The sequence below is a fragment of the Pelmatolapia mariae genome, linkage group LG8 (genome assembly GCF_036321145.2).
Source record: "Pelmatolapia mariae isolate MD_Pm_ZW linkage group LG8, Pm_UMD_F_2, whole genome shotgun sequence".
NCBI lineage: Eukaryota > Metazoa > Chordata > Actinopteri > Cichliformes > Cichlidae > Pelmatolapia > Pelmatolapia mariae.
Window position 1 is genome coordinate 26,142,287 of NC_086234.1, and position 25,115 is coordinate 26,167,401.

Sequence of the window (25,115 nt, forward strand, 5' to 3'; positions counted from 1 at the left end):
GCACTTCATCTTTTCTTCTATACTGGCACAGAGATTGTGATGCATCATGTATGGCTTAAACCTACAGCGTGTTTGGCATCTTTTCCCGTATATCTCTTGGCTCATAATTAAGTTCTTAAGGCCTGAAAGTTTGTGTACTGGGCAAGGGCGTAGATTTGGTTTTGGCATTGGTGGGGACGGATGATTCAACCACCGAACCCTGCCCTGTTTCTTTTTTTTTCCCTTTTTGTTTTTGCTTCTTAATAAAATGAAGAGAAATATACACAACTATGAATTGTGATTTTAAATGGTTTAAAAGCATGTAGAATAGCATATGTAGATATGCTATTCTACATGCTTTTAAACCATTTAAAATCACAATTCATAGTTTTATATGTGAATTATATAATGTTAAATTACTATTAAACAAATGACTGACTAAGAATTTTAGGCTTTAGTTTACTGCAGCCATATTCCATATAAATCAGGTATCATACAAAAATAAAAATAGCTTCAAATACAGTCATGACAATAAAAGAATATGACTTTAAGGACTTAACAACATTACTTCAGTTATAGTACACCAACATCTGTTATATTTTGGCACTAAGGGAACACTGAATGACCTCGTGGTTTTTGTCCATAAAACTACTCATCTAAGATTACCACAAAGTAAAAGATCTCTCAGCAAAATTATGCAACAGTTTAGGCACACGATTGCCCGTATCAAATCAGTGAGCTGGGATTTTTTATTCTAAACATGAACTACTGTTACAGCAACAGACATGGACTACTGGTGTCCCACACAACAACTCAATGTCCACTATGTGAAGCAGCCAAACACATGTCTTCTCCTCTCGTTAACTGAGATAAACTGCTGGCATATTTGTTTTACATCTATACTGTCCAGTCTCTCCTGGTGAACATGGCATACAGCAGCATTGTTTAATCTCATTTGAGTCATTGTTAACCTTAGCCATGTTTTTAGTCTTCTGAGAGCACTGAAGCTTCTTTCAGCCTCAGTACATGCGTTTTATCCTCAGATTAAAAATTATTATTCTGTGCTTGATGTGCCTCACCTTTGGCCCTGGCTCCTCCCCTCTGACTGCACTAGGACATATTGCCACCTGATAAAATAACACATTGATTCATGCCATATAAAAAGTGAGACATGTCAATTCAGATTCTTTGTCAAATATACACTAATGAATCAATTTACATCAGCCGCCTAACAGTTGTCATGATAATAAATACTAGTTAATCTATAGCCCCAAAACATCAGTCAGTCACCTGTGACCTCGCCTCTTCCCCTCTGTCTGAGCTACAACATAGCAGAGCTGACTCTGTCACCTGATAAATAACAGCGAGACACTCCAAATACATGCAGTCACACATGTGCTTCAAATACAGTAATGAACCAACAAGTCATCATCCAATTTCACCTGTGATCTTGTATCACCGTTACTCTCTGAGCTTTGTGTTGGTTCTTCTGTCACCTGACAAATAGGACATACATGACAATACGAATAAAATGTGTAGCTGCTTCAGTGTTTCTGTCAATTTGTGCAGATCTTGACGCATCAGTAATGTTTGTAGGGTGAGTGCATTTTTAAAACAATTTGTGCAAACTGTACTACAAGGTGGAATATTTGCAAAATCATGACTACCTCCTCATGACATTTTGTCTCAAAAATTAACCCTATGAATATGTCAGTGCCATTAGGATGAAATTATTGTGTCACCAGCATTTTAATGTTAGACATATAATTTTAACAGCCTCTGTAAACGAATATCCTGGCTTGCTCGAGGCTGCCGTTTTCTCTGACAGTTTCAATCAAAATTAGAAATGCTGCTCTGAGACTGAGAGAACTAACAGTGCTGCCTGTTGTGCAGTTAGTTTCCAAAACACGTTATTTATGGTTACATACAATTTTAGACTGATGTGGGCCAAAGCCTATCATAGCCTGTAACATTATTATGACGGACACATTTTATGAGTTAATTTGGCTTTAAGTGACTTACAGGTTTCATTGAAAAAATACTTATATCCAGGTTCTTCCTTTGTGCTGCCATCCTCTCCTCCTCCCAGCGCAGGCTTGCCGCTGCTAAAACTAAACAGAGCTCCCTGAAAGGCACAGCCAATCACATTGGCCATATTTGTCACATGATGTAGGAGAGAACGTAATTTAACTCTTTCCACACCGCTGGGTGAATGAGACGTTGACAGATCGTTTTTTTTTCTTCTTTCTATCGGGTTTGATTTTCTTTACTCGAAGAGATCAAATTATTGGTGGGGACAATTCAATAATCGCTGAATATTGGTGGGGACATGTCCCTTCCGTCCATGCCAAACCTACGCCCTTGGTACTGGGTAAAATTGAAGTTACATTTAGCTGTAACTGCCCTGCCCTCTAGTGGCCATCAAGAGATTTAGCAGTGGCTGCAGAACTTGTTCATTTGTCTCCTTTATATTTCTTCTGAAGTATGAAGGTGCCTACTTAAACCTAAGTGCTTCTACTGTGGGAAATTAACAATATGCAATAAAGATAGGTTAAAGGACATAGCAGTCGTCTGTTTCTTATAATTCAACAAACAAATGAAAGATCTAAACACACCCAGCTGTAATAACCATAAATCAATAGGCTACAGCAGGTTTTTACCAACATAAAGATAAGTTGAGATTTCTACATTTTCAGTTATCATATTGGCTAAAATATAACCATGTGTGTAAGTAATTAATACAAGAGTTTAAAAAAACATTAAAAAAAAATCATATAAGAAGCTCATTAAACCTTCTAAATAACCCCCCCCCCCCCCCCCCCCCCCCCCAAAAAAAAATAATAAAAATTGGGAGAGGTTGAAAGGGATGTCAAAGGTCCTTAAACTATCAGCAGGACCGATACCTGCTCCTTTGTGGAAGGAGGAACAGCAGGAGCACTGCAAGAACTACAAAATGACCTCCACCATGTTGCATCTCACACTGTCCAGGGGCTCAGTGATGCCCAAGTCCAGATCTGGGAGGAGATCTCCCAGGACACCATCTTCAGCTCATTAGGAGGATGCCCCAATTCTTAGCTGTGCATATATAGTTGGGAGACTAATATCTAAACTTACTGTACATTATACATTAGTACATAAATGTGTTTAATACTGTTGTGCACACAGGATCTGAGCCAGGGTTCTATCAGTGGTCCAGAGGTGTGCGAATATGAGCCAATCTTGACCTGCTCCTTGACTGGGCCCATGCAGCCGGACTGGGAGAATTAGCCTTGGAGCACACACACACTCTCTCATCGGCTGTCAATCTGCTGGCAACGCCTAGAAAGAATTTACTGCAGGTAAAAACACACACACACAAACCCGCATCCTGCAGAGTTATAATTATTCAGCTGTTAATAATCTCCAGACACACAAATAGCAAAGAGTTTCTCAGAACGGGAAAGGGGAGCTATGATGTAGACAGCATGACAGTCTACCTTGAAAATGTTATTGTGTTATTTCTTCAAATAGTTTGCATTACAGTATACAGTACCTGATGTTGACTCTCATTTCAGTAATAAATCAATCGATTCAGAAGCTGAAAATGTAGAATCCTAATCCTCCCTCTAAATCTCGTGTGTCTCGTGGCCAGCTGCAGGGGAAACTCTTACTAAGAAATTGGAAGGAAAATGAGAATACTAATTTTTTTTCTGTTCATAATTTTTATGGACAGAATTTGAGAGATGAGATGATGAAAGATGAGATAGCCTTTATTTGTCAGTTGCAGTTGCCCACAACCGAGATGACAGACCTTGCCGACCGTACATACAATACACAAACATCACATTGGGGAAACAGGTCAGGCTAGGTAGCAAGGGAAAAAAAACATCGAAATGTGTAACACAAAAGGATAATCCAGGAATGCACAGATATCAACACACCATAACACAATAAAACACAGACAAGCAACATGGGAGAGTATTCCAGTGTGTACAGCTGGATCTGGGACCGCTGCAATCTTCGATTGCGCCTCCAGCTGATCTGCTGTCCACATCGGATGGGAGGTAAGCATGGGAGGAGGCGTTGGGTTCGAGGGAGCGAGGGTGATAGTGCATATCGGTATCAGTGTACATGTTTCCTGCGTGTGCGTGTGTGTGTGTGTATCCCGTGTTCAGCTGAGAGAAAGTGTCACCACGCCGGTTAAGCAAAGGTCAACAGTCTCCAGTGGACCCAGGTGGCCTTGAAGGAGGGACAAAGAGTTCTGACAACAGTCCTGTTATCATGGAGAATTTTTGTTGTTCCAGTCAACTTCAACCTTGGCAGGCCTTCAGCTGGCGCCAGTGGGATAGCCGCATGAGTGAAGATGGTGAATGTTTGGGTTTAGTGCGAACAACTGCATCCAGTTTTTACAGTTGGTCTAATGTCCATCACTGGTCACCAATTCTCTCAATTCCCGTTCTTCTTCTCCAAGATGTTATCCATATTGCGTTCAATAACACAGTCTTACTCACAGCCCAGCCCATTGTCTATCATGTCGGCCAGCCTTATGGGATTTTGAAAAGCTGTAGCCGCTTCTTGTTCTTCGATAAGCCAGGTCCAATCAGCCAGAACTCTGTTATCGTGGTTCAGAATTGGTAGATGTCGTTCAATGTCCTCCATCAAGGGTGTCGCCAGACACACGACGCAACTGACCATCGAGTATCCAGCAGCAAACGTCTCCGCAGGACAATCGGGCTCTCCCAATTCCGTTACGGGACCAGTTGATCAAATCCATAATTCTTTAGGTTTTAGAGAACAAGACTGAGAAACTCTTTGAGGGTTAGAGTTAGACGAGACTAGACAAAGACATAGAAGCAGCAGCAGAGCAGATAAGGGAGGGAGAGGGTGAAAGATGCGTCCGCCTCTGAAGAATAAAAAGATACACCATTCTCAAGCGTATTCCCTTGCCGGTCGTGTGATCGAACATTACAGCCTTTGGTGGTCTCAGAACCTCGTCTCTGCTTTTCGCAGATGATGTGGTTCTGTTGGCTGGTGGCCAACAGGTGGCGGCCTCCAGCTCGCACTGGAGTGCCTTGCAGCCATGTGTGAAACGGTAGGAATGAAAATCAGCACATCCAGGTCTAAAGCCATGGTCCTCAGCTGGAAAAGGGTGGAGTGCCCACTCTCGGTCAGGGACACGTTGCTGCCCCAAGTGGATGAGTTTAAGTATCTCGGGCTCTTGTTCACGACTGAGGGGAGAGGGAGATTAACAGAAGGATTGGAGTGCTGCGGCTGTAGTGCTGTACTGGTCCATCGAGGTGAAAAGAGAGCTGGGCGTACAAGTTCTCGATTTACTGGTCGTTCTACGTCCCTACTCTCACCTTTAGTCACAAGCTCGGGGTAGGACCCATGAGATGCAAGCGTCAGAAATGAGCTATCTCTGAAGGGTGGCTGGCATCTCCCTTAGAGATAGGGTGAGGAGCACACGCATCCAGAAGGGGCTTAGAGTAGAGATGTTACTCCTCCACATCAAAATGAACCAGTTGAGGTGGTTCGGGTTAACATGCTTCTTGGGCACCTCCTTGGTGAGGTGTTCTGGAAATGTCCTACCGGCAGTAGGCCCTGGGCAGACCCAGGACACCATGGAATTATGATATGTCTCAGCTGGCCTGGGAATGCCTCTGTGTTTCCCTGGAAATGAGCTACAGGAGGTGGCTAGAGGGAGGGAGGTCTGGGCTCCTCTGCTTAGGCTGTTGCCCGGCCCAGATAAGTGAAAGAGAAGGGATGGATGGATGGTTTGATGATGTTTCTCGTTCCAGTATTTAATTGGCGTACTGCACTTAGCCTAAAGGCATCTACTTGCTTGCCCTGTGTTTGCTTAACGTCATATTTAAACATGAATGAATTCAACAAAGTGCTGGAAACATTTCTTAGAAATTTTGGTCCATAGCGATGTGATAGCATCCCACAGTTGCTGAAGATTTGTTTGTTGTGAAAATCACGTTCCCCTACCGAAAGCATTTCAGACCAAAGTCTTTCTTGATGGACAGACAGCTCAACTGCTGCTCAGGAGGTAGAGTGGGTGGTCTGATATTTGGAAGGTCATTCCTGTCTATATATTGAAGTGTCCTTGGGGAGTATACTAAACCCTGATTCAACAGTCTGTGTGCAGTTGATAAATTGCCTAGTTCTGTTTAAACCTGTGGATGAATGTGGGTAGTTCATAAGCTCAAGCTGACCGAGACATCAGGGTCACCCCTGTCAGGTTTGAGGGACACTGGCTTAAGGTCGTTGGTCCCAGTTTTTAGGTACTCACCTTTAAATGGCTGCTTTTCACAACAGCATACAAACCTTTCCGTTGAGCAGCTGTAACTGTATTAAAAAAAGACAACTGACTTGTAGAGCTTCCTATATAGCGCTTTTCTTTTTCTTAAGAAAGTTTTTATTTAACTTAACAGATGAAAATGTAGTAGAAGAATCATTCTAATGCACTGTGTGTGTGTGTGTGTGTGTGTGTGTGTGTGTGTGTGTGTGTGTGTGTGTGTGTGTGTGTGTACACAGAAAACTTGGGTTTCTCTTCGCTTAGACTATCCTGCCCTGAGTCCAGCCCAGCTGAACCATCTTTTGAGTCTATATAGCCCAGCATCGCCTTGTAGACACACCTGGACTCCTTCGGTGCAGGAACAAGAAGAAGTGAGTGTACTGTGAACACAATAATCTTACCTTTCATTTTTTTCATTTTAATACACTCCGTCTTCTTGCTTAGCTGACATTCTTGAGAGCTTTGACACCCACCATCCACTGGTGCTGCCAGACGTGGGCTACCAGCTTCAACTGAGAAGAGCAGTAACAGATTCAGCCCTGAGGAGAGAACTGGACAAGCTCAAAGAGTTTATTTCCACCTTAAATCGCTCAACTGCTGAAGACCACAAGGTAAGAAAATTAGAAAAAGAAATAATATTTTATATAAAGCATAAAAGTATAAAGTTTGCACATAAAGTCAGATTGGAAACCTTTGCTGAAAAAACATATATATCAGAAAACTTTCTCGCCATGCTAGCGGCCTTGTGAGGCTATAGCAGCATTAGCTTTAGCTTAAGCGCTAGCACCACTAAGCAAACAGTGTAAAACCAACCATGTTGATTCTTACTGCGTTTACCTTCTTAGTCTGTAGTGTTAGTCTGATGACACTTGCTAATTAGGAGTAATAACTGCTAATTAATAAAGTTCAGCAGTTCTTAGTCGATCTGACCGGTTTCTTAGCTCTACTGAGTGTTTCTTTCCAGTAACTAGAATATATAATGGGGTATTTAGCAAGTACAAATTCAAACTAGAGCTAAAAACAGATTGCACATAGAAGTGATGTTCAACAGGTAGCCACATTATCGGTTTCAAATGAAGAATGTTATTTAAAAAAATGTCGCTTTCAACTGAAAAACAACAAAAAAAGTCTAGTACCACTCAGTCCTTTTTCAAGAAAAACTTCTTGTTCAGCTTTCAGCTTGTCTTTAATATTCAAATTCCAGTATTTAATAGCTATACACTAAGTCACTGAGAGTAACAGTCAGTTAGCATAGAGATTGGAAGTAGTCCAGCTAGCCTGGGCCCGTTTAAACGTTAAAACATCTGTAGATGATTTCCATGTATGAAAGACTAGAAAGTTAATCATCTGTGAAGGTTGTCAGTCATCCAGGTTATCGTAGTCTAAGGAGCTTGGAAAGAAAAACTCTCCTGAGTTTTAAAACATGTGGTTATCCTAATTGGGCTTTCATCAAGTCAGCAAAGAGGCACCGAAAAGATGACCAGATAACAACTAGGGAGGATCAGAAAGACAAACGCAACAACATTGTCATCCCCTATGTAGCAGGTTTATCAGAAAAACTCAGGAGAGTCTTCTCCAAATAGGACCGCCCAGTATACTTCAGACCCAGACAAAAACTGGTTCATCCCAAAGACAGAACTCCTAAACACAAACTTAACAATGTAGTGTATGTGCGAAGAATACTCAGGAATGCTCAGACCTCTACATTGGAGAGACCAAACATAAACACATGACACAACATAGAAGAGCCATCTCGACAGGACAAGACTCTAAAGACATCTAAAGGACAAAGGTCACTCCTTCGAGGACACCAATGTTCACATTTTGGACAGAGAAGACAGATGGTTTGAAAGAGGAGTGAAAGAAGCCATCTATGTCCACTGTGAGCAACCATCTTTGAACAGAGGCGGCAGCTTACAACACCAACTGTCTGCCATCTATAATCCAGTTTTGAGATCCCAGACGCCTTAACGCCCACTCAAATCCTGGGTCTTCTGACCTCAGGAAATCACATGATAGGGTGGGGCTAGGCTTCACAGTGAGTTCACCCGAAACCTTGGCTGATTGTGACCTACACCCGTTTTCACACCTTGGCCCCTGTGATTAGGTAGAGGATCATTAGGGGGTTCGTTGACCCTCTACAGGGGACACTCCCACAGGGTTTAAATCTGGGTCTCTCCACCATTCGACCTTAGAACTGAAGAAGCTTCTCGGATGAGAGGTGAAATGTCTTCAAGCAACTTAAAGAAGTCCAGACGTTTTTTCTTTCCAAGCTGCTTAGACTAGAAAGCTAATCACATATCTATACCAGAGCAAGGGCAGATGTTAGGCCTGAAAGTGACCATTAAAAGTGAAAAATCAACCGCTCAAACACTGCAAGCATATTTGTTGCACATTTCACAGTCACAAGTTCTTCATCAGACAATAATGCAATAAAAAATAAATCTGGTGACACCCTTTTTACCGTTTACATCATGTTACAATGAACTATACTATGGTGGCTATTTTTCTGCTCATTGGTGTATCTATTCATGCTGTTCTAATGTTATTTGTCCAGCAGGGTGATGAGGTTCAAATGGAGGCTAACCTGACTAATGTGGCTAATCTTCAAAACGGCAGTCTAGAAACTTTGAATACATTACAAGCTGATTTGAACTTATTGGAGCCTAGTGACCAAAATCACCAGTCCCCTTCAAGTACCTTTGCTCCCTTACCACCTTCACCGCCATCACCATCATCACCGTCAACACCATCACCCTTTCCTCTCTTCACCAGCTACCTGGATGAGTTCAGCTCCTCTGGTGCCAATATTTTGTCCCAAAAGCTAAGAAATCTAGAGCTGCAGACAAGAGAGACTGAGACCAGCGAGTCGAGGAGGTCAGTCCTGGACCCCTCCTGCCTCCTTACCCCACCTAACAGTCCCCTCATAGTAGGTCGAACTGATCAGGTGAAGGAAGACCAAGACAAATGGGTGAAGTCTGATGATGAGACACTTCCCTGGCTCTCTGGTGCAGATGCACATGATGAAGGTATAGAAAAGCATTTCTATTCCTAGTTTCTTCTCTGCGTCTTTTTTTTTTTTTTTAATAAAACTGAACATATCATTTGTTTTACTCTCCAGGTGGATTAGTGTATCAGTGCTTAGCTGCTCTCAAAGTAGACCGCTTAAAGTCCGATTGCAGCAATATGAAAACACTCGTAGAACTAAAAGAAGAAGAGGAGGAGCAGGGAGATGAAGAAGAAGCAGATGAAGAGGTTTTTAGCCTGGAGCTGGAGCGAGGTGAAAGAGGGATTGGTCTTGCTCTAATAGACACAAGGGTAAGTTAACGAGAATTTAACCTGTAGACAGTTTGTCACAGGGCTAGCAGAGTCTATGGCACAGCTACCAGTTTATGGCTGCTGGGGATTATTTTTTTTTCATTTTTATTTTTGGCGACCACTGGAAAACTGGAAACAATTATGAAAGGTGGCACACATACAGCTCTCTGCAACGATGAAATTCCTTTTTTTTTTCTTTTTCTTTTTTTTCTTTTCTTTTTTCTGACAATTAACACAGAGCTAATTTGTCCCTCGTAGAATTTTAGGAATCTAAATATAGTGAGACAGGCTCTGCTGTCACGAGGATCAAGGTTGATAAGAACGACACGACTACATTTAAAAGGTAGCTTGTAGTTAGCAAAATGAAAACTTTTAGCTGTGAAATTCTAAAGTGCTTAGTAGAAGAACTTCTCTGGGTTTGTTTTTTAAAATCTTATTAACAGTTAAGTAATATCCATTTTACATAAAGCCTATTGATTGTTGCTAATTTATGGTTAGGGAGTGAACATGTAATGCAGCTATAGCATAGAGGACAGTCTCTGAGTTAAGACAGCAAACAACTGTTTGCTAATGTTTTCAGCAGCATCACGATACGGTCTGACTAACTTTTACAACTGTGATTAAAATGATACAATTTGTTAATGAAAAAACTTAACACAATTTGGTTAGTGAGCATGTAGCCATTGCTGTCACCAGCTTGACTAAGGATTGCACTGATTTTAGAGAGCATCTGTCTATGCAAGTCCGATTTTGGGAAGCACATTTCATTTGTCCCTTTAGAACTACTGTAATAACTGGTCATCATCAGCATGTGAGGCTGGCTTTAAAACATGATCTCAATCAAAATTGCAAACTCTTTCTACATTTTCCTATGACCATACTGTGCATATATGATGTGTTTTAAACTAGGTTGTTATTACATGAATTTGTTGTGTAGCCTATAAAGCTGGGCCACTGTTTAGGTTACATATTATATTAACAATTCATTTTATTTATTTATTCTTTACTCTGCACCTTAGTTCATATCCTCTCTTAAGTAACTTCACCTTTCTTTCTTTTATTTCTGTTATTCATCATTTATATCCTTATTTATTAAAGAAGGAGTAACGTGAAATAAGGCAAATGCCCCCTGTCAAATCTGGCTGCCTGTCCAATCCATATGCTCCATGGGAGTACACGGACTGCACTTATACTCTCAGCATGAGCTGTTGAGCAAAACCTTGGCCTTTCATTTTGGACCCACTGTCACTGTGGTAGAAATTGTAACCCTGCACAGTGACCTTTGAGGATAAATCTTAGCAGAAGTTGCAAAGGAAATGCTGCAGTGCAAAGGCAGCTTCATCGGAAATAAATGAGACAACTCAGCCAGGAAACTGAAAACATTTTGGATTTTTGATCCTTTTTCTGTTTAGTCCTTTGGCTTCACATCCTAGAATTAACTTCCCTAAGCGGTGAAGTGTCTCTGCTTCTCATCCATTCAATCACCAAGTACAGTTTGCAGCCTGTCATTGAAACTCACCCCTTATTTCCTCCAGTAATATGTTTTCCCAATGATTCAAGGACTTATTCTGATGACTAATCTCAGCAGCTGATTAGAAACATCAGAATCAAAACAAACCTCCACAATTGTATAACACTGATGAACAACGTGCAGATTTGGAAAAGTGTGTGCAAGGCCTGCTGTTGGCATAAACACTGTCAGTGGTTTGTTTTTGGTTGTTCTTCATGCTTGTTGACTCTGCTGGACAGCGTGGCAATAAATCTCCATGAGAAATGTTTAACATTTAGAAGCAGATTCTGAAAACTTTTAAATTACAACCCGATTGTTTATTGCTTGCTGAAAAGGACTATAAGCAGTAAATACCGTCTAAGTCTATTTTTTCTTGTTGGATTTCTACCAACATTTTCTCTGCATTTTATTGTGAAAGACCAAGCAGAACATAAGAATGGTACTTTAACCTGGCAGTCTGGCTATCAAGTAATAAATGTGTTATGAAATCGAACTGAAACATTTGGGTCTAACTGTCTGCTTGGTATGTTCTTAATGGGAAACACTGCACACATTTCGATGATGTCATGATGCTGACATACTCATGTGTTTATTTCCTTATGATTTTTGAAGTGTTTTTATTTATTTATTTAGTCCATTCTTAATTATGATTATCACCTGAAAATTTGACCCACATTTAGGTCCTCCTCACGTGGTTCTTATTACAGAAGGTATAAAAACATACCTATGTAACAGTTTTCACTGTATATTTAAAAGAAAAAGCATAAGAGCACTATTTTTGAGAAACCTCTGCAGCACCAGGAGAATCTTTTCTGTCAGTCCACATGACATTTGCTGAGAGAACAACATATGACTTCTTTTTTTTTTTCTTTTTTTTTTGCCTGTCCCATTTGGCTCTTTTGCCATCAGAATTATTGTCTAAAGGCGAAGAAAGATGCCCAACGGATTTACTTTACCAAATGGACCATCCCAGCCTTGCCGTAATGGTCCATTTGATTTACCTTTTATTGTTTATTTTATTTTCACTTGCTGAATACGGGACAGACTTGACTGGGGGAAAGAAAGGGGAGAAAGAAAGAGGGAAAGAAAGACAGCTGAGAAGAGGGACGGGGGAAAAAGGGCAAAAAACAAAAACCAACAGAATAAGCAGACAAAAAATACATATATCAATCACCTGGATCACCTGTTGAGAAAGAAAAAAGAAAACAAGCAGAAGAAAACGAGAGTAATAAACAACATCACAATGATATATGGGAATATGACAGTAAATACTAAATATTAAACCTTATTGTGCAGCACGTAAGATCGACAGCGCACAGTGTGCTTTGAGGTAGGAGCCAAAAAGGGTGTAGTTTGTGTGTGTGAGTACCCGTGTGCACACCTGTGAGCATGAGCGCGCTTGTTTTTAAAAGGTTCCTTCATGTAATGATCTGCTAGAGGGTGTGGGGGGCCACTGCCCCGTCCTCCAGGGCATGAAGCAGGTATGGAGGAGATCAAAACTCCAGACATCCAGAGGCCCCCAGAACACAAGAGACCAAGGAAGACCAACAGAGGGGCAGCCGCGCCACTATCCCAGAAAGAGCTGAGGAGAGTCCCAGATGAGGGGTCACTCAGCAGCCGCGGAGCAGAAGCCAGGGGGGGTTGCAGTGACGTGCCCGTGAGCTCCGCCGTCAGCCAGCTGTGCCTGAGTGACCGAGCCCCAGGCCGAGAGGCCAAGGGCACCCCACCCCCGAAGTGGCCCGAGTGAGCCCCAGGTTCCAGGCCCCGATAAGCAGCCACCAAGGAGTGAGCCGGTGTGTACCTGGACGCCCATCCCCGGACACAAAGAACCACCAACGCACCGATGTCTGAGGGCGTCCGCCACCGGCAGGGGAAGTGGTGGGGGGAGATAGGCCTCCAAACCTTGGAGGGCCTGAGATGTCCCTAGAGAGGTGGCGTCTGATACCCAACCTGACATATAGACACAGACATACAGGCACACACAGATACAAACATCCATTCCCACCCTCATGCTCTCATAGGCAATTACTCCACACTCAACCAACGTGGAGACAGACATAAAGAGACACTGTACACACAATCACACTCCCCAAGCGTACTCTAAGAACCAGGTCTAGGTACCCTTGCCCCTGGAGGGGGAAACTGCACCCAGACCCAGGTGGTGTTACCCTTTTCCCTGCAGTGGGGAGAAGCAGACCGCCCCGACTCCGCAGCAGCAGGGAGGCCCCATATTCCAGACCCCAGTCGGACGGCCAACTCCAACGATGAAATTCCAAGAGTAAAGTTGAAGATCTATTTCGAGAAAAAAGTCGAAATGTGGAGATTACAGTTGTGCCACAGCTGCTATACCCTCTGAGTTACTGAAATCGTACATCAGAATTGGTTTTAGCAACAAGGAAGGAAGTGATTTCTCTTTTAGGATACAGAGTCAGTGTGGTGAGGAGTATGGAGTAAGCTGTGTCTGGTCAAGCTTTGTACAAAATGCTGGTAAAGAACAGATGCTAGGTTATTGATGGTTATGCCATTGTGCAATAAAGACGATGTATCTTGTGGCCCAATACTCCGTCACAGCGGTCATTATAATAAAAAGAGATAAATAACATTTTTATGTTTTTGGAAGTGGAAAGAGAAACATTTTGATTTTAAAAAATATATAATAATAAAAGGTTCAGAAAGAGAGAATAGAATTCAATTTTCTTTTTTTTTCTTTTTTTCTTTTTTTTTTTCTTGTCTGTCCCATTTGGTTCTTTAGCCGTCAGAATTGTTGTCTGAAGACCAACAAGGATACCAAATGGATTTATTTTGCCAAATGGATCATCATGGCATTGCCGTATTGGTCCATTTGATCAAACTTTGTTGTTATTATTTATTTTATTTTCAGTTGTTACAGATGGGACAGACATGACTGGGGGATAGGAAAGGGAGAAAGAAAGAGAGGAAGGAAAAGAAAAACAGAAGGGAAAAGGGACAGTGAGAAAGGGCACTTACAAAGACAAAGAGAAAAAAAAATCTCCTGGATCACCTGTTGAGAGAAAAAGAAGAGAAAACAAGCAAAAAAACAAACAAACAAAGCAACATACTAAACACAACACCATCACGTTAATCTAGCTAAGTGTGAACAGCAGTAAAAACTAAATATTGAATGTGGTTGTGCAGCACGCAGGACAGACAGCGCACAATGTGCTTTAAAGTAGCAGCTAAGAAAGGTGTAGTTTAGTCTACGAACAGTGAACACCCGTGTGCAAACCTGTGTGGATCAGCGCGCTTGTATACAAAAGGTTTCCCCATGTAACGGTCTGCTAGAGGGTGTGGAGGGCCATAGCCCCGTCCCCCAGGGCATGAAGCAGGCATGGAGGAGATCCAGGCTCCAGACATCCAGAGGCCCCAGAGTGCGAGAGCCCAAGGAGAACCACCGGAGGGGCATCCGTGCCACCCTCCTGGGAAGGGCTGAGGAGATCCCCAGACGAGGGGTCACCCAGTAGCCATGGAGCAGAAGCCAGAGGGGGCTGCACCGGCGTGCCCGCCGGCTCTGCCGGCAGCCAGCTGTGCCAGAGTGAACCGAGTCGCAGGCCCCGAGGCCGGAGACCTGAGGGCCCCCTTTGCACCGGAAGAGGCCTGACCGAGCGACAGGCACCAGGCCCCGCCAAGTAGCCACCGGGAGTGAGCTGGTGTATACCTGAGCGCCCAGCCCCGGACACCAAGAACCACCAATGCACCGACCCCTGAGGGCATCAGTTACCGGCAGGGAGTGTGGTGAGGGGAGATAGGCCTCCACACTTTGGAGGGCCTGGGTGTTCCCAGAGAGGTGGAGTCTAAGACCTGACCTGACATATAGACACAGACAAACAGGCATACACAGACACAAACATGCATTCCCACCCTCATGCACACATATACAAACACTCAGCACTCATCCAACGTAGGGATAGACATACATGGACATGTACACACAATCATACTCCCCAAACATACTCTATACCCCGGGTCCAGGTACCCTCGCCCCCAGAGGGGGAAAAGGCACCCAGACCCAAGAGATGTGACCCTTTCCACCGGGGTGGAGGCAAGCAGACCGCCCCAGGCTCCACGGCAGCAGGGAGGCCAATCGGACAGCCAACACCTGCTCCCAGACCCCCGCCCCGATGGCTAGTAGAGAACGGGGGTGTGTGAAGACCCCATACCTCCCTCCTCCCGCTCATGTGTAGTGTTGCTGCGTGTTGTTCTAAAGTGCATTTAAAACAAGGGAGGGCATGGTGCTGCTGCCAGAGAGCAGCAGGTGTTAGCACGGCCCCTCCCGAGAACCCTCAATGTCTACATGGATTTAAAATTGAGAGGTGGGCACCGGCGCCAGAGGTAGGGTTGAATACACAGACCGTCCACTGGACGCCGTTAACGTGGTCATCCTCAAGGCCCTATATATATGTGTGTGTTATGAGAGTGTGAATAATGTGGATGTCTAAGTTGTGGAATAAAATTGAGGCACAGGTGGCCAGAAGGGGACAGAGGGGGGGGGGAATGCCTCCCCTGCACCCTGGTGACACACCCGCACCCCAAGGCCCTACCTGTGTGGGTGGGTGTGGTGGAGCGGGAAGAGGGAGGCAGCCGGGGATGGGGAGGAAAAGAAGGGAGGGGCAAGATGCTCCTCCTTAGGGCCAGCTCCCCCGCTGACCCCAGTAGGCACCCCCGTCCTCTGGTACCCACCAAGGCAAGGGAGCCCAGGCCCATCCAGACCGGGGCCTACGGCAGCAGCACCGCCAAGCCCCACAGGACCTGGGGCAGCCCACCCCACCCCACCGCAGAGGAAACTGTACCCACCCCAACATTCAATCATCTCCAGACTACACAAGACAACAGACACCCAGGTTAGGTTTATTCTCCACCTCTCCTATGTCTCTCCCCCACCTGCAGAGTGGACTTCTGCAAGGATGGAACAACCTCCCTGCCAGTTGAAGAGCCCCCCAGTTAGGCCGATGCACCAGAGGCCCCCTGCGCCAGGGCTGAGCCCCCTTGCACCCACCCGCCCACAACCTCGGCGACACACCGACGAGGACCGAAGCCCCCAAGGCCCAGCCAGAGCCCCATCACGGAGACGAAGCACCCCCGAACCCCAAGCCCCCACGCCTGCCCCGGATCCACTCAGGGGCAGCCAGGCTACCAGGCCAGTAACCTACGTCCGCCAGTACAGACCATCCCCCAGCCCCGCTGCACGCAGCCACGAGGAGAACACCCTCTAAGAGCGACCAGAGCCACTAACCAGGTTATGACCACAACCCCCCGGGTTGAGCCCTCCAGGGATAACGTCTCTAGGGGTTCTCCTGGCGCCCTAAGCCCGTCCCAACCTCCACATCAACCACAATAGCGAAGGCAGGACCAAACCATGACCCCCCACCCCCACTAGGTGATGAAGCCGATCAAAGGAGCCCAGAGGGATTGATCTAATGTGGTGGCAGAGGCTGTATCAAGACTAATGTGATCTATTAGATGGTTTTTATATTGATTAGAATTAAGATTATTTTTATTTTTCCAGTTAATGAGGACCGTTTTCTTGGCGATGCATAGGGCAGTGAAAACCATGTGGACTGTATTAGTTTCTGTAGTGACATCATCCAATTTTCCCAACAAGCATACTAAAGGGGAGGCTGGAATGTTACATTTCAGACACTTTGATAAGTCTTCACATATCTCACGCCAAAACTTCTGGTGGACAGAACCAAAGAGCGTGGATGTAATTGTCTGGTGTATTGCCTTGACAGTGTGAGCAGTTGTTGGAAGATGTAAAGCCCATCTTGAACATCCGATGACCAGTATAGTGTACTCTATGTAGTAATTTGTATTGTATTAATTGCAGACTGGGATTTTTAATCAATTTAAAGGTTTTTAAGCATATCTGAGACCAGAAGTTTTGGTCTAAGCTTACTGATAAATCTGCTTCCCACTTTGCAATAGGAAGGGATATTGATTCATCTATTTTAGAAAGTGTTCTATATATTTTAGACAATAATTTGGGGGATTTAAGAGTAAGAAAGTGTACCGCACTTGGTGGTGTTTGTAATTCAGCTTGACTGAGGTAAAATTTCTTTTTTACTATGGATTTAATTTGTTGATATTCTAAAAAATCTTTTCTTGTTGATCCCATATTGTGTAACTAGTCTGTCAAATGGAATAAATTCTGTTCCCTCTAATATATGTTCTAAGTATTTAATTCCTTTACAACTCCATTCTGGAAAATTAATCATATTATTGTTTTGTAATATGTCAGGGTTATTCCAGATAGGTGTACGTTTGCATGGGATTAATGAGGACTGTCATTTTTAGAAACTCCCACCATGCTGTCAGAGAAGAGCTGATGTTGATGCTTTTAAAGCATTCATGTCTTTTGATGTTTGAGCTGATAAATAGTAGGTCTGAAATTTCTAGATTATTACATAGTGCCTGTTCTACATCTAGCCAGGGCTCATCTAAGAGGGTGTGTTTAAACCATCTAGAGATGAACTGAAGCCTGTTGGCTAAAAAATAGTGATTAAAATTAGGCAGATCTAATCCTCCTTTATCCTTGGTCCTTTGTAATGTTTTTAAGCTGATACGTGGGGGTTTGTCTTGCCAAAGGAATTTAGAAATACATGAGTCTAGAGATCTGAACCAATCTTGTGATGGCTTATTTGGGATCATTGAAAACAAATAGTTTATTTTTGGCAAGACCATCATTTTTATAGCGGCGACCCTTCCCATGAGTGATATGGGTAGAGATTTCCATCTAGCCAGATCGCTTTCTACTGTCTTTAAAAGCGGGATGTGGTTTATTTTAGTTAATTCTGAGAGCTTAGGAGAGACATTAATACCTAAATATCTTATATTTCCAGATTGCAGTGGTGTAGGAGAAGAATTATGGAAGGAGCAATTAATCGGAAGAACTGTAGATTTTGACCAGTTAATTGAATAATCTGAGACTCTTGAGAAAGAATTTATCAATGCAATCACCCCAGAGATATTGGTTTGTGAGTTCTGGAGAAAAAGTAACACATCATCCGCATAAAGGCTGATTTTATGTTCTACATTCTTACATTTTATGCCCTTAATTGTTGTAGCCTGTCTAATTGCTGCTGCTAGTGGCTCAATAAAAATTGCAAACAGTGAAGGGGAGAGTGGGCATCCCTGCCTGGTGCCCCTCAGGAGACAGAAGCTGGAGGATGTTTGGTCATTTGTTCTGACACAAGCTGTTGGGGAATTATATAATATTTTTAACCAGTTTATGAAAGAGGTTCCAAAACCAAATTTGTGTAAAGTTGCAAATAGAAATTTCCAGTTAACTCTGTCAAACGCTTTTTCTGCATCAAGAGACAATATTATGGTTTCAATGTTTTTACTGCATGAGTAGTCTGTTAAATTAAGTAATCTACGTGTATTTGTTGATGAGTGCCTACCTTTTATGAAACCAGTTTGGTCAGGATGAATTAAGAGGGGGGTTATTTTCTCTAATCTCTTTGAGAAAGCTTTGCAGATTATTTTAAGGTCTACATTTATAAGGGATATTGGACGATAGCTTGGGGGATATACAGGGTCTTTGCCTGGTTTTAGCAGGAGATTAATGTTTGCAGAATTCATATTTGATGGGAGTCTGCCCTTTTCTTTGATTTCCAACAACGTTCTGTAAAAAACTGGTGCTAGAATCGTCCAGAATTCTTTGTAGAATTCTGCAGGAAAGCCGTCTGGACCTGGAGCCTTATTATTGGGCATACTTATCAGGGCTTCCTGGAGTTCACCTGGCGTCAGTGGCGAATCCAGTGCCATTGCTTGAGTGTCTAATAATTTTGGAAGAGTTATGTTGTCCAAAAACTGATCAATTTCGTTTTTAGATGGGTTTATTTGTGGTGTATATAAAGTTTCATAGAAATCCCTAAAAATTTTGTTTATTTTTTTAAGATCATATATTGTATTCCCAGATAAATCTTTAACAGCACATATAGTTGTTTTTTCTTTATTGATTTTTAACTGGTTAGCAAGAAATTGTCCGGATTTGTTACCGTGTTCATAATTTTGCAGGCGAAGTCTTTGTACTAAGAATTTAGTCTTTTTATTAATAATTTCATTTAATTCTAGTTTTGTTTTGCAAATGTTGTTTAATATTTCTTGATCTTGGTGTGATACATAAGCTTTTTCTAAGGATTTAATGTTTTTTTCTAGTTCTTGAATATTTTTGTTTTCTTCTTTCTTCTTATGTGATGAGAAAGAGATTATTTTACCTCTCATCACGGCTTTCCCTGCTTCCCAGAGGACAGATGCTGATGTTCCAGGAATGTCATTAAGGTCTAAATATGAAGTCCATTCTTTTTTAAAGTATTTGATAAACTCTTCATCTTTGAGCAGCGATGTATTAAATCTCCAGTTTTTACTTGGCGTGGTATTATTCTTGTGCATTAGTGTTAAAGATACAGGAGCATGATCGCTGACAGCTATAGGATGAATCTCAGTGTCTGAAATGTCCCTCAGCAGTGAGCTGCTGACCAAAAAATAATCCAGACGAGAGTAGGAGTGATGAACATGTGAGAAGAAAGAATATTCCTTACTGTTGGGGTGGAGGGAGCGCCATGCATCGCAAAGACCAAAGTCGCTCATATACTGTTTGATTATATTTGTGGACTGCCAATTACGCTGAGTTCCTGCTGTATTGAGCCTATCCATTTCTTCATTTAGTCCCAGGTTGAGGTCTCCCCCAAGAACAATTGTGCAATCTAGGTGTTCAGAGAGTGTACTAAAAAAACCGTGGAAGAATGAGGGGTCATCAACATTCGGACCATATATACTTACAATACATAGCTTTTGGTTAAGTATAGATAGTTTGACTATTAGGAATCTGCCCTCTGGATCTATAACTGTATCGAGTACTGTGAAATTAATATTTTTATGTATTAGAATTGCTACTCCTCTTTGTCTAGAATTATAACAGGTTGAGAACACATTAGGAAACTCAGGTGTTTTAAGTTTATTCAAACCTGTGACAGGCATGTGGGTTTCTTGTAATAAAACGTCTGCCTGTAGTTTTTTAAGTTGGTTAAATATTTTTAACCTTTTTTCCCTAGAGCCAGCTCCATGCACATTCCATGAGACAAACCTTAGCGTGCCCATAGTTGTGTGTTTGTGGCTAATGACATACGCTGTGTGTCTTGCTTAGACGGGTGAGGAAAATGGAAACACATCATTTTTTTTTTTTTTTTTGTAAATAAAGCGAAGAAAATGCGCAGCGAGAAGCTCCATAGGTCTGACTATGTGTGTGCATAATAACTAAAATGAGCAAATGTGTGCGTGTGTGTCCTATATCTGTGTGCACTGTGTGGCTGTTGTAAATGTGTTGCCTTTAAACGCATGTGTGTGCGTGATCGTGCAGAGTGAGCATGTAGAAATAGACAGTGTCGTTTGTGGATGGATAGGGAAACAGGTGATCGACATAGTGAAAGAAAAGAGAAGCAAGGAAACCAAACAGCAAGGTGAGCGACAAGAGAGAGAAAAAGGGGAAAAAGAAATAAAAACGGAAACATTCCAATTAAAGCATTGGCGGAGAGTGACGGTGACGTTATACTAAATTAGCAAACTGATATTACATAGTTAAGCAAAAGTTAATACAAGAGAGTGTGAGTGAAGAGAATAGCGTAGCGGATTCTTATCTGGTGTGCCGTCAATACAGCCATGGAGTGATGCCGGGGTCGCGGTAGAGCTGTCCGTCCACGTAGAGCCGGTCCACGGCGATGACAGCCCGGGAGCCTTTCTGAATAAAACTACGTCGGACTGGGAACAGGACCCTGCGTCGTTCCAGGATCTCTCTGGGGAACTGGTCGTTCACGCTGAAGTCCGTTCCTTTCAGCTCTCTGCCGCGACTCTTCACCTGCTCCTTCTGCTTAAAGTGGCCGAATTTGGCCACAATAGGACGCGGTCTCCCACTTCCTGTCTTCGGAGCCCCGATGCGATGCACTCTTTCAAACCCTATGTTTTTCACCGTGTCCTCCGGCAGCTTCAGGTGGATTTTAATGAAGCTTCTCACGGTCGTTTCCGGGTCCTCTCCGGCAGACTCTGGAATGCCAGAAAACACAAGATTATCTCTCATGCTACGGGCTTGTAAATCCATAACGGTCTCTTTTATTTTTTTATTTTCTATGTTTAATTGGGTCACATTTTCGGTTAGAGATTTGACCGAGTCCCGTAGCGTGGCGTTTTCTGCAGCAAGTGTTTCCACCTGCTTCTGGCTGAACTCCAGGGATTCTTTTAGAGATTGAAATTCCCGGTGTAAAATCTCTACCAGGGACAGCCTCGCATCAAAACTGGACAATCGCTTATCGATTGACTCCAGGATGTCGACGATATCTTTGCCGGCAGGCGATGTTGTGCCGGGGGAGTCTGCCGGGCGATATCTTTTAGATGACGGCGTCTCAGTTTTGGCCTGGGAAGACATGCTCTGGGCCTTCTTCATTACTAAGTCTTCGAAGCACCGGTCGATGTATTCTTGGAGAGCGTCTAAACTCTCCTCGTTGTCCTCCAGGGTGTTAGAGATGATAGGACAGATGTTGTTAGTTATATGACAGTTGGTTAGTTTATTTGGCAGTACTGAAGATAAAAGAAACTTTGTTAAATTCTAGGCTACCATTCGTTTTTTTTTCCCGTCAAATCTCCGGCGTCTGACGTCACCTACAACATGGGTCGCTTACCTTACCCCGTCACTTCCGTCACTTACCTCCGTCTCGTCTTAGAATTCAATTTTCACTGCTTAAATATTTGTATTTTCCAACACAGGAAAAAAATCTTGTGAATAAAAAGGATTGAATTTAGCCGTTGTTGCTGGATAAGGACAAATAGCTAGCAAACATGCTACTGATTATCATTTTGTCTGAGTTAATAATCAGCTTCATGTTTTGTTTTTCTTTTTATTAGTAATATGTTAAACTTGTTTAAACATTTGCAACATTATAATTATTTAAAAAACTGTGTTTTACCATTTAAATAAAAAATGGTAAAACACAATAAAAAATGTTATTCTCTTATCTTATTCTATTCCATTATTTTTCTTTTTTGCTGCTGTTACTTTGCACAGTCCACTTTCTGCTGTGACACAACTAATTTCCGAGCTGTGAGACTAATAAAGGTTTATCTTATCTTATCTCTGCTAACATAGCTGTAAACCTTTACAGCTATTACAATGAAAAGAAATACGTTTTGAGTAAGCATTGAGCCACCAACCAACCTAATAATGAAGTGCCTAAAAATACAATTTAAAATGACTCTTTGCTAAGTATGAAAATGAGTGAAAATGTACCCAATATCCTCTGAAAAACTTTGAAAGAACTTCTGAAAGTCTGAACAGCTATTACTCAAAAACACTTAAAGTTTGGCTTCTTTGAAGCAGAGTACAGTACTGTGTAACGCAGACACTAAAGCTGATGCGCCAGAATGTCATACGAACGATTCCTTAAATACAAGGGTGAGAAGGGAGTCAGATACCAAGGGCACAAAGATGAAGCAGGTCTGATCAACAACAGTTTATTTCCCGAAGCAGACAGTAGAAATAAAACAACCCAAATACTAAGAAAAAAGTATACAATAAAATGTTCTCCATATGCTAAAATTCCCACGGAGACTAGATAAAACAATTCTAAAACCCTTAAAAATACCATTTTCTACATGCACTAAAATCCCCTGATGTGTATATACCAGCAGGCCAGAAATTCCTTCTCCAGAGCGGGGTCCACGCCAGCCTCGTCCCAGAATGACGAGGAGGAGCCTCCTGTCCCCCTCTCGTCCCTTCACTGGGCCCGTCATATCCCAGCCCACCTCGCATTTTGCACCGGAGTCCGTCCCTATCAGCTAGTTGTCCTGGCCAATCCACAGTGGATTAAAACAATGTCAAATAAAACACTAAAAACCATGCAATTTAAACATTATAATAAAATCATGCAATAAAAACTACACTCGCAAATAAACACTAAAATCAAAATAAAACCAATATAAAAGATAAATACAAAGTTCCACTGTGTGACAACTGTACTTGAGTTGTTAACAGCAGATGTGTAACACTAAAAATATATGTATAATACATAATAACTATATATTATTATGTATTGTGGCATGAATTATATTACTTCATGCCATTTATATATAAAAAATATAATGCAGGTAAAAATAAGGACCATTTTTAAAACCTCACAGTCAGAAACTGTGAAATCTTTGGTTTAATCGAGAACTCGACACCTCATGTTTCAGGACACTTCTTTGAAGGCGAAGGGCATCTTTATTCGTGCAGTGGTCCCAGACTCTCCAGCTGCCCGGTGTGAGAAGCTGTTACCAGGAGACAGGATCTTGGCTGTTAATGGAATCAGCCTTCTTGGACTGGACTACCAAAAGTAAGAAATCTATCATATCTCATATTTTAAGAATTTGGCATGACCTACTTTGTTTTCATATCTTTCCCTCTTTCAGCGGGAGGGAGCTGATCCAGTCATCAGGGGCCAGACTGAGGTTACTCGTGTCCAGATCAAACTGGATGGCTAAGATTATACAGAATGAGTGCTGACGCTACATTTGCTGAGAGACTTGTGACAACCATCAGCACTTAAAGATGATTCTGAGAGCTTTTGGAATTTTCAAGTTAAAGGATATGGACAATTTAAAGAAAATCTTCAATCTTCTATCAGGTTTTAGATGTTTTGCAGCTTTTTAATTTACATCACAGTGGCATCATAGTCCTTTTTTGTGTGTGGTCAAGGTTACATTAGTGTTATCATTTCCATTGGTAGAAGACAAGACCTTTTCTCTCCATGCTCTCTCCAAATACAACACCGTCACCCCAGGAATAAGAAAGCTGATGCAATAACACACAAGGAACATTTTTCACAGTGTTATCAAAGTTCCACTCCCTTGTTTAGTCTGGCATCATTAGACATTTCTGGATCCAAGTATTTCTTCACTTCAAAAGAAGCAAACGAGCACTGAGGCACTACTGGGAGTAAAAACTGTGGCTGTTCTCCCCGGTTTTGCAATAACATTTAACATTCAGACATCCATGACAAAGACGATTTATGAGGTCGTAACCAGAAGTAAGTTAGCTAGATAGTTTACATGTTGATAGTTGATATACCATACTCTGATTCAAATATATTTTTAAAAACACAACGAACAAAAAATTAACATGTAGCCCACTGCAACAACTGTAAAGGTAAATGAAGACAGAAATCTCAATTCCAGCAATGTTTGGAGGGTTAGTGAAGTGAGGCTTGTTGACATATGATCATTTGCTACTTATGACAATAAAGCACATATAAACATATCAACTCAGTGAAGATGTAGGATGTGGATTCAGTTGTTCTTTTTGTACATGTTAAAGAGAAGGCTTTGAAAATGGACAAAACTTCAGTCAAGAGAACATCTGAAATGAGACCATCTACAACATTATGTTACTGGATGGTCTGGATTTTTTACCATGAACAAGTCCTGAATACTTTGGAAACAAAGGTTTTTTCTAATTGTATATGTCTTGGCCCTTCATTCACATGTCAGTGTTTAGATTTTCAGACATTCTTTTTTTTGCATTTATATATGGACAAGAAAAACAAAGATTTTGTCATGCAATGTCAAAGTTGTACACCTTTTTGATGACAAATTGTGCTAATGTTTGTAGGTTTCTGACTGGCTAATGTGTCTATAAACAGTTAGGATTATATCACTGCAGCAAAAGTGGAGAAAAAAACAAAAGCAGAAAACCCCTTTTTTAAAATAAAATATGCAGATTAAAAGCCACTTCTGCAGTGCCTTCACTTTTTCAGACTGTCTATTTTTTATATTGTCTATGGCTGCATATCAATAACTTGTAAAAAGAAAGATCAAACTCAACTTAAGAGAAAGTTGTTTATTTTTCTTCAATCATAATTGGAAATTTCTCCTTCACATGTTTATATATACTTTTTTTTTTAAATTTTAAATGAGAATGGACAGGACCAAGAGACGGGAAAGAGAAAGAAGGAAAGAGAAGCTGGGAAGTGAGTTTACAGAAGG

At 42.1% G+C, this 25,115-nt stretch overlaps 1 protein-coding gene across 1 annotated transcript; it reads left to right on the forward strand.

Annotated features, from left to right (window-relative positions):
- Positions 1-9,436: 9,436 nt before the first annotated feature.
- LOC134633305 (ras-associating and dilute domain-containing protein-like) lies at positions 9,437-24,569 on the forward strand. The gene is made up of 3 exons (XM_063482181.1): positions 9,437-9,577; positions 23,328-23,467; positions 23,544-24,569. The coding sequence occupies exons 1-3, from the start codon at positions 9,446-9,448 to the stop codon at positions 23,635-23,637; spliced, it is 366 nt and encodes a 121-aa protein (XP_063338251.1). The 5' UTR covers positions 9,437-9,445; the 3' UTR covers positions 23,638-24,569.
- Positions 24,570-25,115: the final 546 nt, after the last annotated feature.

Coding starts and splice junctions, on each gene's coding strand:
- LOC134633305 (XM_063482181.1), top strand. CDS start 9,446: ATGAAAACACTCGTAGAACTAAAAGAAGAAGAGGAGGAGCAGGGAGAT. Junction 9,578..23,327: donor TTGCTCTAATAGACACAAGG/GTAAGTTAACGA, acceptor CTCATGTTTCAG/GACACTTCTTTGAAGGCGAA. Junction 23,468..23,543: donor CTTGGACTGGACTACCAAAA/GTAAGAAATCTA, acceptor TCCCTCTTTCAG/CGGGAGGGAGCTGATCCAGT.